This window comes from Hemitrygon akajei, chromosome 2 (genome assembly GCF_048418815.1).
Source record: "Hemitrygon akajei chromosome 2, sHemAka1.3, whole genome shotgun sequence".
Classification (NCBI taxonomy): Eukaryota; Metazoa; Chordata; class Chondrichthyes; order Myliobatiformes; family Dasyatidae; genus Hemitrygon; species Hemitrygon akajei.
The window spans coordinates 179,900,442-179,916,641 of NC_133125.1; the positions used below are offsets into that span (position 1 = coordinate 179,900,442).

General features: G+C 45.7%; 1 protein-coding gene across 1 annotated transcript in view; it reads left to right on the forward strand.

Annotated features, from left to right (window-relative positions):
• LOC140721507 (uncharacterized) overlaps positions 1-16,200 on the forward strand; it is a 78,524-nt gene that overhangs the window by 16,640 nt on the left and 45,684 nt on the right. Inside the window, exons 2-3 of the mRNA XM_073036327.1 lie at positions 13,015-13,096; positions 15,528-15,790. Of these exons, the coding sequence (XP_072892428.1) occupies positions 13,015-13,096; positions 15,528-15,790 (345 nt within the window). The remainder of the gene's footprint in view (positions 1-13,014; positions 13,097-15,527; positions 15,791-16,200) is intronic.

Sequence of the window (16,200 nt, forward strand, 5' to 3'; positions counted from 1 at the left end):
GTCAGGAGAGCTTTGGAGTGAGGGACGATGGGGTGCATTCAACTCCCTTTCAGGAAAGGTGGGAGCTGTACAGAAAGGATGGTTTGCACCTGAATTGGAGGGGGACTAATATCCTAGCGGGAAGGTTTATTAATGTTCCACTGTGGGGTTTAAACTAAGGTTGCAGGGGTACGGGAACCAGTGTGCCAGAACAGATAGTGGAGAGATTGTGGTGGCAGAAATTAGTAAAATCTCAGACAGAGATAGGAACCAAAAAGTTGAGCATGGTGTGGCTAATGTCCTGAGTTGCATATATTTCAAGGGCATAGATCAACACCTGGAATGACATCGTAGCCATTAGTGAGATTTGGTTGCAGGAGGGGCAGGACTGGCAGCTCAGTATTCCGGGGTTCCATTGTTTTAGATGTGACAGAGTGGGAGGGAGTAAAGAAGGAGGGGTGACATAACTAGTCAAGGAAAATGTCACAGCAGTGCTCCATCAGGACAGACCAGAGAATTCGACTAGTGAGACGTTAGGGGTGGAAATGAGAAATAAGAAATGTACGATCACGTTAATGGGGCTATATTATCGACGGCCCAACAGTTCGAGGGATTTAGAGGAACAAATTTGTGAAGAGATTGTAAACTTTTGCAAGAAACTTAAGGTTGTTATAGTAGGTGATTTTAACTTTTTACGTGTTGACTGGGAATCCCATACTGTGAAAGGATTAGATTGGGTAGTTTGTCAAATGTGTTCAGGAAAGTTTCCTTCATCAGAATGTAGAAGTCCCAGTGAGAGAGCATGTAATACTGGATCTGCTATTAGGGAATGGGACAGGACAGGTGCCAGAAGTTTGTGTAGGGGAACACTTTGCATCCAGTGGCCACAGTGCAATTAGTTTCAAAGTAAATATGCAAAAAGATAGGTGGAAGGCCTTCAAAAATGAAATTTTGAGAGTATAAAGCTTATATGTGCCTGTCAGAGTAAAAGGTAAGGATAACAAGTATAAGGAATCTTGGATTTTGATATTCAAGAGATATTGTGGCACTAGTTAAGAGAGAAAAGGAGGTGCATAGAGGTAATAGGCAAGTAGGAAAAAATGAGGTGCTTGTGGAGACCAAGACATGCAAGAGAACACTTGAGAAAAAAACAGGAAGGCAAAATAAGGCATGAAGGTGATCTAGCAGGCAAGGTGAGGGAGAATCCTAAGGGATCCTACAGATCTATTAAAAGCAAAAGTATTGCAAAGGACAAAGTTGGTCCTCTTAAGACCAGAGTGGTAATCCATTTGTGGAGCCAAAACAAATCAAGGAGATCTTAAATGCATTCTTTGCATCTGTATTCACCAGAGAGACAGATAGAGAGTCTATAGAAGTGAAGCAAAGCAGCATCAACTTTGTGGACCCTGTACAGATTACAGAGGAAGAGGTCTTTACTACCCTGAGGCAAATCAAAGTGGCTAAATCCCCAGGGGCTAACAAGGTTTTCCCTCAAACCCTACGGAGGCAAGTGCAGAAATTGGTGGGGCTCTAGCAGAGATATTTTAAACATCCTTAGTAACAGGAAAGGTACCAGAAAATTGAAGGATAGCCAATGTTGATCCACTGTTTAAAAAAAGCTCTAAACAGAAACGAAGAAATTATTGACATCAGTGGTGGGAAAGTTATCGGAGGTATTTTAAGGGACCAAGTATATAAGTACTTGGATAGACATGGACTGATTAAGGATAGGCAACATGGCTTTGTGCATAGTAGGAGATATCTAACCAATCTTGTAGAGTTTTTCAAGGAAGTTACCAGGAAAGTGGATGAAGGCAAGGCAGAGGATGTCTACATGTACTTTAGTAAGGCATTTGATAAGGTCCCACTTGGGAGACTGGTCAAGAAGGTTCAAACACTCGGCATTCAGGATGAAGTAGTAAATTCGATTAGATGTTGGCTTTGTGGAAGAAGACAGAAGGTAGTAGAGGGTTGAATGTCTGACTGGAGGCCCATGACTTGTGGTGTGCCACAGGAATCGGTGCTGGGTCCATCTACAATCAATGATCTGGATGATAATGTGCTAATGGATCAGCAAATTTGTGGATGACACCAATATTGGGGGTGTAGTGGATAGTGAGGAAGGCTATCATGGCTTGCATCAACTGGAAAATTCTGCTGAAAAATAGCAAATGGAATTTACTAGACAAGTGTGAGGTTTTGCACTTTAGTAGGACCAACCAGGGAAGGTCTTACACAGTCAATGGTAGAGCACAGAGGAGTGTGGTAGAACCAAGGGACCTGGGAATACAGGCCCATAATTCATTGAAAGTGGTGTCATGGGTAGATAGGGTTGTAAATAAAACTTTTGGCACATTGGCCTTCATAAATCAATGTATTGAGTACAGAAGATTGGATATTATGTTAAAGTTGGTGAGGCCTAATTTGGAGTATTGTGTGCAGTTTGGTCACATACCTACAGGAAAGATATAAATAAATTTGAAAGAGTACACAAAAAATTTACAAGGATGTTGCTGGTTCGGGCGGATCTGAGTTATAATGAAAGATTGACTATGCTAGGACTGTATTCCTTAGACCATAGAAGATTGAGAGGAGATTTGATAGAGGTATACAAAAGTATGGGTATTATAGATAGGGTAAATGAGGTTGGGTAGGACTACAACCAGAGCTCATGGGATAAGGGTGAAAGATAAGATGAGAAGTTTAAGAGGAACATGAGGGGAAGCTTCTTCACTCGGAGGGTTGTGAGAGTATGGAATGAGTTGCCAGTATAAGTGATGCATGCAAGCTCAATTTGAACGTTTAAGAGAAGTTTGGATAGGTACATGGATAGTAGGGATATGGAGGGCTATGGTCTCATTGCAGGTCGATGGGAGTAGGCAGTTTAAATGGTTTTGACATGGACTAGATAGACCAAAGGCCGTGTTTCTATGCTGTACTTCTCTATGACTCTGTGGCTCTATGACTCTATGTGCTGAGGGAAGCCCACAAAGTTCAGCACGCTTTCTAGCACCAACACAACGGAACAACGTACAGTCAACATGCAGCAACAAAAGCAGGAAATGAAACAACAACAGCAAAGCAAGCCCCTTCCTCTCTCACACACATAAACCCAGTACAGGCCATGTCAGGGCCTCCAACCTCCAGTCTTCGGCCCAAGCTCCTGACTCACAGATTCTCAGACATCAGGGCTCTCACCTCTGGACTTGCTGACTTAAGAGACTTCCTCAGACGTGCCCAATTCCAGGCTGCTCCTGGGTATGGTATGCCTGCTTTCACTTCATTTTCCTGCCTAATAGCATCATATTTCCCCCCTACCCAAATTAAATGTTTTCCCAAATTGTCTGCTCCTTTTCCTCTCCAGTGCTATGGCAAATGAGATAGAGTTGCGATCACTACCTCCAATTATTGCTCTCCCACCAAAAGATCTGACACCTGATTCATTTCCCAATATCAGATCAAGTTCAGCCTTCCTCTAGTTGACTTATCTACATATTGTGTCAGGAAACCTTCCTGAACACACCTAACAAACTCCATCCCGTCTAAACCCCTTGCTCTAAGGAGATGCCAGTCAATATTAGGAAAGTCACCCATCACAACAACCCTATTATTATTGCACCATTCCAGAATATGCCTCCCTATCTGCTCCTCAATATCACTTTTACTATTAGGAGAGGGTCTATAAATACACCCAGTAGAGTTATTGCCCCCTTCCTGTTTCTGACTTCAACCCACAATGGCTCAGTAGACAATCCCTCCATGACATCCTCCTTTTCTGCAGCCATGATATTATCCCTGATTAGCAATGCCACTCCCCCACCTCTTTTGCCTCCCTCCCATTGAACTACTCCTTATGCTCTATTTATTTAGTAATTGATGGTAATTTTGTGTCCTTGCACTGTACTGTTGTAGCAAAACAACAAATCTCACAACATGTGAGAGAGTGACGATAAACCTGATTCTGATTCTGTACATCAGAAACACAGAGTCCTTCTTAAGCAGCAGAAGAAGAGTGCTTCACCAGTCAGTTAACTCCAGGTCAATCTGATCTTGATCTCAGCCCCACCCTGCTGCCTAATTTTCTCCACACCTCAAGGAAGCACGGCTGTCCCGCGGAGCCCTGGGCACCTCTAGCTCACGAGCTCTCAAAGTGGAGAAGCAGCATTCGGGATGGTGTGGAGAACCTCGAGGCTCAGACACTGGGAGGTGTGGAGACCATGTCAGGGTAGGGCCAGCTCACAGACCGACCCTGCTGCTTGCCCCATCAGTGCCTTCCAGAATGGTTTTATCAGCCACCAAATGACATAGAACATAGAACAGTACAGCACAGTACAGGCCCTTTGGCCCACGAGTTGTGCTGACCCTTCAAGATGGAATGGTACCTTCTTCAAGCAATACCTTTTGAAGATGTGCTCAGTGGTGCAGAGGTATGTGTCCCTGATGGAGCTCACTAAGTCTACAGCCCTCTGCATCCTCTTACAATCCTGTCCATTGATACGTCCGAAGCAGGCTGTAATCCAACCAGTTAGAATGCTCTCCACAATGCATCTGCTGATATTTGCAAGGGTCTTTGGTGACACCTTCTTAAACTCCTAAAGCAGTATAGCCATTGGCAACATCTTTCATGATTGCATCAATATGTTATGTGATATGATAGATCTTCTGAGATGTTAACGCCAAGGGACTTGAACCTGCACACCACTAGTCCCTCAAGGAGGTCTGTGTATGTTCGACTGACTTCCCATTCTGAAGTTTACAATTAATTATTTGGCCTTGCTGATATTTAGTGCCAGGGTTTGTGGGTTGGTTGGCAAGGTACATGAGCTGGGCGTCAGAATGAGTGGGGGGAGGGGAGGGGTTGGGTGGCAGGATCTGTAAGAATCCAATCGCTAGAATCAGCAGTTCTGGGAGTTATAGCCATTATATCCTTCCGGCTTGAGTTTTATCCCGTGTATTTGTTTTTAATGTAGATATAAATTGGTGAAGTGGCTTATTATTTTCACATGTACCAAGCTACAGTGAATATCTTTGTACAGCATGTCATCGATACAGATCATTTCGAAAGTACATAGAGGGAGTACAAGGACAGAAATAACAGAATGCAGAATGAAGTGCTTCAGCTAAAGAGAAAGTGCAGTGAAGGCAGGCAGCAAGATTCAACATCGTGACAAGTTATACTATGAGCTCAAGGATTGATATTGCATTAGCTGTCCTTTCAAAAGTATTATAACAGTGTGGTAAAAGTTGATCTTGAGCTTGGTGGCATGTACGTTTGGGTTTTTCAATCTTACTGAAGGGGAGGGTGGAGTGAGAGTGTCCGGGGTGAGTGGGGTCTTTGATTGTGCTGGCTGCATTACTAAGGCAAAATGAACAACAGACAGAATCTGTGGAAGGGAGGCTAGATTTTGTGATGTACTGAGCTGTGTCCACAACTCTCTGCCATTTTGTGTGGTCATCAACAGAGCAGTAGTCAAACCAAGTGGTGATACATCTGGATAGGACACTGCAGATGCAGGCAGTCTGAAATAGAAATGAAATATTAGAAACTGCAGGTTCGTCATCAAAGATGGGGGAAGAAATACAGATTTCTTGTCAGGTCAGAGACAATATCATGCTTGTAGATGCTTGTGGTTATTTAATCCAGTGAGTGTGTGTGTTTAATCACAGGGTTGTCTGTGCAAACAGATGGTCTTTGAAAAATCCAGCACTTGATTATTTAATCTAATGGTGTAGATTTAATCAGGGAATTTTATAGATGGGAAACTTCATTCTGTGGACGGAGTGTGTAATCGGTGGATGGAGGGTTTCACTGAGTGGACGGAGTGTGTAATTGGTGGGTAGAGTGTGTAATCAGTGGACGGAGTGTGTAAACAGTGGATGGAGTGTGTAATCGGTGGACGGAGTGTGTAATTGGTGGATGGAGGGTCTCACTGAGTGGACGGAGTGTGTAATCAGTGGACGGGGAGTTTGACTGAGTGGACCGAGTGGGTAATCAGTGGATGGAGTGTGTAATCAGTGGACGGAGGGTCTCACTGAGTGGACGGAGTGTGTAATCGGTGGATGGAGGGTTTCACTGAGTGGACAGAGTGTGTAATCAGTGGATGGAGTGTGTAATCGGTGGATGGAGGGTCTCACTGAGTGGATGGAGTGTGTAAACGGTGGATGGAGGGTCTCACTGAGTGGACGGAGTGTGTAATGGTGGATGGAGGGTCTCACTGAGTGGACGGAGTGTGTAATCAGTGGACGGAGTGTGTAATCAATGGATGGGGTGTGTAATCGGTGGATGGAGGATCTCACTGAGTGGACAGAGTGTGTAATTGGTGGACAGAGTGTGTAATCAGTGGATGGAGTGTGTAATCGGTGGATGAAGGGTCTCACTGAGTGGACGGAGTGTGTAATGGTGGATGGAGGGTCTCACTGAGTGGACAGAGTGTGTAATCAGTGGATGGAGGGTCTCACTGAGTGGATGGAGTGTGTAATCGGTGGATGGAGGGTCTCACTGAGTGGACGGAGTGTGTAATGGTGGATGGAGGGTCTCACTGAGTGGACGGAGTGTGTAATCAGTGGACAGAGTGTGTAATCAATGGATGGAGTGTGTAATCGGTGGATGGAGGATCTCACTGAGTGGACGGAGTGTGTAATGGTGGATGGAGGGTCTCACTGAGTGGACAGATTGTGTAATTGGTGGACGGAGTGTGTAATCAGTGGATGGAGTGTGTAATCGGTGGATGGAGGGTCTCACTGAGTGGATGGAGTGTGTAATCGGTGGATGGAGGGTCTCACTGAGTGGACGGAGTGTGTAATGGTGGATGGAGGGTCTCACTGAGTGGACGGAGTGTGTAATCGGTGGATGGAGGGTCTCACTGAGTGGATGGAGTGTGTAATCGGTGGATGGAGGGTCTCACTGAGTGGACAGAGTGTGTAATGGTGGATGGAGGGTCTCACTGAGTGGACGGAGTGTGTAATCAGTGGATGGGGTGTGTAATCGGTGGATGGAGGATCTCACTGAGTGGACGGAGTGTGTAATGGTGGATGGAGGGTCTCACTGAGTGGACAGAGTGTGTAATTGGTGGATGGAGGGTCTCACTGAGTGGACAGAGTGTGTAATTGGTGGACGGAGTGTGTAATCAGTGGATGGGGTGTGTAATCGGTGGATGGAGGGTCTCACTGAGTGGATGGAGTGTGTAATCGGTGGATGGAGGGTCTCACTGAGTGGACAGAGTGTGTAATGGTGGATGGAGGGTCTCACTGAGTGGACGGAGTGTGTAATCAGTGGACGGAGTGTGTAATCAATGGATGGGGTGTGTAATCGGTGGATGGAGGATCTCACTGAGTGGACAGAGTGTGTAACGGTGGATGGAGGGTCTCACTGAGTGGACAGAGTGTGTAATTGGTGGACGGAGTGTGTAATCAGTGGATGGAGTGTGTAATCGGTGGATGGAGGGTCTCACTGAGTGGATGGAGTGTGTAATCGGTGGATGGAGGGTCTCACTGAGTGGATGGAGTGTGTAATAGTGGATGGAGGGTCTCACTGAGTGGATGGAGTGTGTAATCGGTGGATGGAGGGTCTCACTGAGTGGACGGAGTGTGTAATGGTGGATGGAGGGTCTCACTGAGTGGACGGAGTGTGTAATCAATGGATGGAGTGTGTAATCGGTGGATGGAGGATCTCACTGAGTGGACGGAGTGTGTAATGGTGGATGGAGGGTCTCACTGAGTGGACGGAGTGTGTAATGGTGGACGGAATGTTTCTTTCAGTGGACGGAGCGATTCATTCAGTGGAGGGAGCATTTCATTGAACATTTATCAATACATTGAACTGTCAGAGCGATTCACTCCATAGATGCAACAATTCAGTGTGTTGTTTTTTTTTTGGCCTTTCGTTCAGAGCAGAACGTTTTTATCTCGCTAGATGGAATCTTTTAGCCCATCGGCATTTCATGGTGTTCAGTGGGTGAACAAACTAACAGCGCGTTTATTCAAAGGACGAAGCGTTTATTGAATGATTCATTCATGGAAAGGACTGATTAATTTGACACAAGGTTTCTCTGAGTTCACAGAGTGTTTCATTCATAACAGAATATTATGGTAGACAATATTTCATTCTGTCGTCTTTGTTGTAAATAGTGGATATAAAGTTCCGTTCATTCTAAGACAGCGATTCCTTGAGAGGACGAAGATTTTCATGTCCTGACATTCGGAAATGTTTATTTCCCTCCACAGATGCAGCCTGACCTGTCGAGTCCCTCCAGCATTTTGTACGTGTGTGTGTTGCTCAAGATACCCAGCATTTGCAGAATATCTTTATGTCTCCGTGTTTTTTTAACCTATTTGATGGACTGACGTCATTCATGTCTTTTATCATTTGACTAATTAATATTTGTCGTGACGGCCCTATTGTTTTATTCATCCACGTCTTATTGCATTCAGCGATTCAGAAACAGTTTCTTCTTTAACTCAGCCAGCTCCAGCATCGGGGACATCTTCAAAGCCCGAAGCCTCCAAAAGACAGCATCCAAGCGTTAAGAGCCCAGTCATATCTCTTCTCATTACTACCATCTGGGAGAAGGTACATAAGCCTGAAGAGACAGAATCGACGGTTTTAGGAATTGTTTCTTCCATTCCGTCATCGGATCTCTGACCGGACAATTTGAACACTACCTCACTATTTTGCTCTCTTTTTGCACTCCTTATTTAACACACACACACACACACACACACACACACACACACACACACACACACACACACACACACACACACACACACACACACACACACACACAATTGTAATTTATAGCTTGTGTGTGTGTTGCACGGTGCTGCTGCCGCAAGACAACAAACCTGAGGACATTTATTCCCGAAGGAGTGTGCTGAGCAGCTGCTTGGAGTTCCCAAGCGCATTTTCAATCTCAGCCTAGAAAGGGTCCCGACTGTGTTGAAAACATCATGTGTGGTCCCACTACCTCAGAAGGACCAACTGAAAGGCTTAAATGACACGGTCCAGTGGCCCTGACCTCACACGTCTGCAGAGGCTGGTCCTGGCTCGCCTCTGATCCCTGGTCAGATCAGCCCTCGATCCACTGCAGTTTGCCTGCCAGCCGCACACTGAAGTCAATGCTGCAGTCACCTACCCACCGAACAGAGCCTACTCCCGTTTGGATAAGCAGGCCAGCACTGTGAGCATCATGCTTTTTATTTTGATTTCTTAAGTGCCTTCAATACCATACAGCCCTCATGTCTGGGGGAAAACTCTGTTTCATGCAGGTTGGCGCTTCCATTGTATCCTGGATAATGGACCACCAGACTGGCAGACCACAGTATGTGCGGCTTCAGTGTTGTGTCAGACCTGGCTACAAGCAGCATTAGTTACCTTCCTGTTTACTCTGTATACTTGTTTATTTTATAGTCATGCCATTCTCTGATGACTCAGCAATAGTTGGGTGTATAAGGGGAGGATGGAAGGATGAATACAGGGCCCTGGTGGAGGACTTTGTCAAATGGTGCAAGCTGAGTCATCTGCAGCTCAGTGTTGGAAAGACAAAGGAGATGGTGATGGACTTTAGGAAGACTAAGCCTGCACTGCTCCCTATTACTATTGATGGTGAGGACGTGGATGTGGTACCTGGGGTGCACCTGGATGACAGACTTGAGTGGAGCACCAACACAGAGGGCTAGAGTTGCCTCCGCTTCCTGAGGAGACTGAGGTCCTTTGGAGTACGCAGGCCTCTACTTCACATGCTCTGCCAGTCTGTTGTCGCCAGTACAATATTTTGTATGATGGCATGCTGGGGCAATGGCACCAACATGGATGATACCAACAGGCTCAATAAACTGATTAGAAAGGCTGGTTCTGTTATAGGAGTCAAAATGTTCACATTGGAGCCTGTGGTCGAACAAAGGACCCCACGGAAAATCCTGGCAATTCTGGACAATGTTTCTCACCCTCTGCATGCCAACTTGGCTGAACAGAGGAGCACTTTCAGTAATAGACTAAGACAGCTGCGCTGCTTCAAAGAGCACTATATGAGGTCATTCTTACCCTTGGCCATTAGGCTCTATAATGAGTCGACCTATAGCCAGGGGAGTGATTACCACCTTCTGGTAGACTGTTTGAACTAAACTATACTTTATTCTTTCTTACTTCTCCTATATCTGTATACCTGTGCACTGTGATGTTGTGATGTCCTTTGGGTTCAATAAAATGTCTACCTATCTGTCAGCGATATTAAACCTTATTTTGATTCCCCTCTTCCATCAGTTTTCTGAACAGTCTGTGAACCTATTTATAGAATCAGAATCAAGTTCATTATCATCGGCATATGTTGTGAAATTTGTTAAAAGATAGTCAAGATTGGGAGTCAAAAACCTTGGTTTTTTAAATGCACATAGCCCATCACATCGACTCATTACCGCCACCGTGTTAAGGGGACAGTCGACTGGACACATTCCAATCTGTTTCCATCGGTTTTAAGCTACAATAGATTGCATCACATTAAAACATTGTTACTGACTGTACACAGCTTAGATGCAGTTGTGGTTCTCAGCTGTAGCAGGCTAAATTTGAGGTATTTGATCATTTCCTTTGTAACTGCGCTGCTTTGAGTCATTAAACTTGGTGTCCTGGATGGATAATACATCATTCCTCATTTTCTGTACACTATTTATGTTGTAATTTATAGCAATGTTATATATTTGGCTGGTACTCTGACATATCAAATCATATAAAATAATGATAGGAAACCTGATTCTAGTTCAGTCAATGTGAAGTCTCAGTGGATGGAGTGCTCTATTCGTAGCAGCCCACCGGATTAAACTCAAATCTCAGTTAAAGTGTAGTTTTTCATTATGTATGGCAGTGAGTAAAAGGACTCTTTTATTCAATGGACAGACCATTTTTTAATCATTGATTATTCAGGGAGATTCTCTCAATGCAACACGCACAAAATGCTGGAGGAACTCAGCAGGTTAGGCAACATCTCTGGTGGGAATGAACAGTCAACCTATTGGGCCAAGGCCCTTCATCAGGATTCATGAGCATTTCTTTTCATTGACAGTGTGTTGAAGGAATGTTTTTTCTCAGTGGCCTGGCTGTTTCAGGTAGTGGATGTACAGTTTCAATCAGTGGATGGAGCACTTCATTCAGCAGACAGGGCTTTTATAGAATCATACAACACTACAGCACAGAAACAGGACCTTTGTCCCATCCAGTACATGCCGAACCATTAATCTGCCTAACCATTAATCGACCTGCACTGGGATCATAGCCCTCCATTCCTTCCCATCCATGTACCTATCCAAATCTCTCTTTAATGTTGAAATTGACCCCCTTTCACCACCTGAACTGTGAGATCACCACCCTCTGATTGAAACGGTTTGCCCTCATGTTCCCCTTAAACATTTCACTTTTCACCTTTAACACATGACCTCAAGTTCTACTGTCACCCAACACCAATGAAAAAAGCCTGCTTGTGTTTTCCCATATCTATACCCTTCATAATTCTGTGTACCTCTATCAAATCTCCCTTCAATCCTCTATGCTCCATGGAACAAAGTCCTAACCTATTCCATCTTTCCCTATTACTCAGATCCTCAAGTCCTGACAATATCCTTGTATATCTTCTCTATACTCTTTCAACCTTATTTACATCTTTCATGTAGGTAAGTGGCCAAAACTACACACAATGCTCCAAATTAGGCCTCACAAACACACAATTTCAATATCCCAACTCCTGTACACAATACTTTGAATTATGAAGGCCAATGTGCCAAAAGCTTTCTTGGCGTCCCTCTCTACCTGTGCCACCACTCTCAAGCCTGATCTCTCTGTTTTCCCATACCGCTCAGTGTCCTACCACTCAAGGTGTAAAACCTACCCTGGTTGGTCCTCTCACTTATCTGAATTAAGTTCCATCTGCCATTTTTCATTTCAATTTATTTTTTCCAGCTGGTCCAGATCCCAATGCAAGCTTTGATAGTCTTCCTCAATGTCCACTACACCCTCAAACACGGTATCATCCACAAATTTGCTGATCTAGTTAGCCACATTATCATGCTGGCCATGATCCCTGCAGCACTCCACTAGTCACAGTCCTCCAATTGGAGAGCAACCATCTACTACCTCTCTCTGGCTTCTCCCACAAAGACAATGTCTAATCCAATTTACTATCTCATCTTGCATGATCCTTCTTGACTAACCTCCCATTTGGGACCTTGCTAAAGACCATGTAGACACTGCCCACTGCCTTGCCTTTGTCATATTTCCTGAGAACTCCTTTGAAAAACTCTTAGACAAGAGTTACCATGCACACAGCCATGTTGACTATCCCTAATCTGTCCCTATCTATCCAAATACTTACTTATATATCTGGTCCTTTAGAACACCTTCCAATAACTTTCCCACTACTGATGTCAGGCTCACAGGACTATAATTTCCCGGCCTGTACTTAAAGCTTTTCTTTAACAACCGAACAACATTTGCTATCCTCCAATCATCCGGCACCTCACCCATGGCTAAGGATGTTTTAAATATCTCTGCTCGGGCCCCTGCAATTTCTCCACCAACCTCCCACAGGGTCCGTGGGAACACCTTGTCAGGTCCTGGGGGTTTATCCACCCTGGTTTGCCTCAAAACAGCTAACGCCTCCTCCTCTGTGATCTGTATCGGGTCTATGACTCACTGCTGTTTTGTCTCTCTTCTGCAGACTCTGTGTCCAACCCCCACGTAAATTCAGATGCAAAAAATCCATTCAAGATCTCCCCTATCTCTTTCAGCCACTTACATAGATTACCACTCAGCCCAAAATATTGACTCTATTCCTATCCATGGAGGCAACCTGAACTGCTGAATTCCACCAGTGCTTTTTGTGTATTACTCTGAATTTCCAGCATCTGCAGAGTCTCCCGTGTTTACAATTTGTTTCACACTGGTTGTTCCTTTGCTTTATTCAGTGCATATCGTTCCAATGGTGACTTGCTTGTACTTTTCACGTGTTATCTGTGACACTAACTTATTTCTGATTTCCTGATCTCTAGGATTTGACTGTCTAAACCCTCTGGATTCCTGTCTCAACGGTGGGAGCTGCAAGTCCTATGATAACGGAACCAAGAGCTGCCTGTAAGTGACAACATGCTGAAGCAAATCCGGCTGGTCTCAGAAAGCATCGCGCGCGCGTGTGTGTGTGTGTGTGACAGGGACACACACAGCATTTGATTGTGTGCATGTGTTTGGGGGTGTTGTGGGTGTGAGTGCATTGTGTGTAAGTTTCTGTTTGTGTGTGCGAAAGGGGGCATGTGTGGAAGTGAGGATGTAAAACTGTGTGTCTGAAATTGGGGCAGGAGATCGGGGGGGGATGGTGGGGGGCTGGAGACTGAGGTCCCGATGGGCAGCAGCAGCTGGAGATCTGGGTCTGTGGAGGAGGGAGAGCTGGACATCAGAGTCTGTGTGGTGGGGGGGGGGAGAGGTGGCTAAAGATCAGGGTCTGTGGGGGGGGCACAGTCGAAGATCGGGTCTGGTGCAAGTGGGAGGTGATGTATTTTCCGAAGTCAGGTAGGATATTGACATATTCACAGGGCACTAAGGAATGTGAGTGAACAGTGAGAAATGGGTTGCAAGTCCATCGTTCCCTGAAAGTAACGTCATTATTTCATCAGAATGCCCTTTGCCAGTATCTCTGCTCTGATATGTAATACCTACTGCCTTAATGAACTGCCCTCTAATATCCCATGGCAGCTCACTATTTTACCTTTCACCCTACACATCTATATGTACTACTTCCTATAATGCACTGTGTTCTGTGGTGCTCTCTGCCAGTCTACGTTGTTCTGTTAGACGTTGTCTCAACCACAGTGCTATATTTTCTATTCTATGCAAGCAGGCTTTTTCCACTGAGGCTAGGGGAGAAAAAAAAAACAGAGGACATGGGTTAGGGGCGAAGGGGGAAAAGTTTAAAGGGAACATTGGGGGGGGGGCTTTTTCACACAGAGAGTGGTGGGAGTGTGGAATGAGCTGCCAGATGAAGTGGTAAATGTGGGCTCACTTTTGACATTTAAGAAAAGCTTGGACAGGTACATGGATGAGAGGTGTAGGGAGGAATATGGGCCAGGTGCAGGTCAGTGGGACTAGGCAGAATAATGGTTTGGCACAGCCAAGAAGGGCCAAAAGGCCTGTTTCTGTGCTGTAATGTTGTATGGTTCTATTTTTCTATGCCACTCTGTGCCCTGTCATAAGATACCTTTATTCTAAGTGCCCTGTAATATCATCTTGCAATATGTTCACAAAGCCCTGTCCTACAGTAACGTTCTCAAAGTTAAAAGCTCAAAGCAATTTTATTCTCAAACTGTATATATGTGTCACCATATACTACCCTGTGATTCATTTTCTAGCAGGCATTCACAGTAGAACAAAGAAATACAACAGAATCAATGAAAAACTACACACAGACCGACAAACAACTAGTATGCAAAAGAAGACAAGCTGTGCTAATACAAAAAAATAATAATAATAAAATAAATAATACTGAGAACATGAATTGTAGAATCATTGAAACTGAGTCCATGGGTTGTGGAATTAGTTCAGTGCTGAAGTGAGTGAAGTCATCCATGCCGGTTCGGGAGCCTTATGGAACTGGCCCTGAGCCTGATGGTGTGGGACCTAATCTCCTGTACCTCCTTTCCAATGACAGCAGCGAGAAGAGATCATGGCTTGGATGGTGGGAGTCCTTGACGATGGTTGCTGCTTGTGGATGTGCACAGTGGTGGGGCGGGCTTCTCCTGTGACCGACTGGGTGGCTTCTCCTCTGGTGGACTGGGCTGTATCCACTACTCTTTCTGTTCTTGGTTATTGGTGCTTCCATACCAGGCACTGATGCAACTAGTCACTGTGCATCTATTGGTAGAGAACAGGGCGCTGCCAAACCGTGCCTGATTCTATAAGAAATATTCTGTGCCTTAATGCTCTCTGCCAGTGTCAGTGATCCTGTATTGTCTGTGTCTTGGTTCCTAGTCCTGTAATGCTACCTGCCATTCTAGTGCCCTATCCTGCAATACCTTATGTCAGCTAGTGCCTTGTCCAGGAAAACCCTGCCCACAAACCCTCTCAGGATGTAACTTGTCTTACTATACCCGGTCTGCAATACCATGACTTGTACTGCCTTCTGTCTCTGTTCCTTAACCTGTAATGTCTTCTGTGTCTCAGTGCCCTGCCCTGCAATGCCCTGCCTTGTAACATATTCTGTCTTAATACCTTAAGACCTGTAATAGCCCATGTCCTGTAATGCCCTGCATTGTTACTGTCTGAACATGGCAGGACACTGGGAAATGACAGCTGGAAACTCTGTTGCAGGGTCAGTTGGGTAACTGAGTAGGCATGAGAACTGTGACAGACCACAGTGTGGCACTCCCTTGGTACTGCACTGGGAATGCTGTCCTGGAGAATGCCGACCGGCAACCAGTATTTCTTGCAGGGCCGAGACAGCCCCTCTCCCCCCTCTCCACTTCACCTAATGCTCCTTTGGCCTCCCCTAACGATGCTCCTGTTTCTCTTGCAGCTGCCTGCCGTTCTACCTGGGTGCCCGGTGTCAGTACCAGGACCCCTGCTTCGGTGTCTTCTGCCAGCACGGTGGCACCTGTGAGCCCGTCATCCGGAACGGCACAGCCACTGCCATCTGCATCTGCCCACCGGGGTTCACCGGAGGGCAATGTGAGACCCCCGTGGGCGATCCCTGCTTGTCAAGCCCCTGCCTGAATGGAGGAAGGTGCGATCGAGCACCCGGCACCGGCTACAAATGCAGCTGTCTCCACGGCTGGAGAGGTAAGAGAGGTACCACATGCCCCCCTCACCCTGGTTCATGGGCTTTCCTTCCTCACGGTACTGATGGTCAGGGGTTGGAGCCAGGCGTAAGTGACGTTTGCTGTCCGACAGCTCGAGGTTGAGTTACTGAGATCGCAGTTCCTCTGTTAGTCCCACTCCCGACCTAAGGATTGATCCTGACCGCATTCAACGGAATAGTGTTCTTCAGTCCCAGATCCCTGCATCCTCTCTCCCAACTTTTCCTTTGACCCCAGCCACCAACTGTGCCTCCGTAGTCCCCAGGCAGTGAGAGGGTCCCTCCTGATTTCCACCCTCCAGGTTGAACTCAGTCTACTCCTCATCACCCCGTTCCAGTCAGCCCGAAACGTCGACTGTTTATTTCCCTCCATAGAGGCTGCCCGACCTGCTGA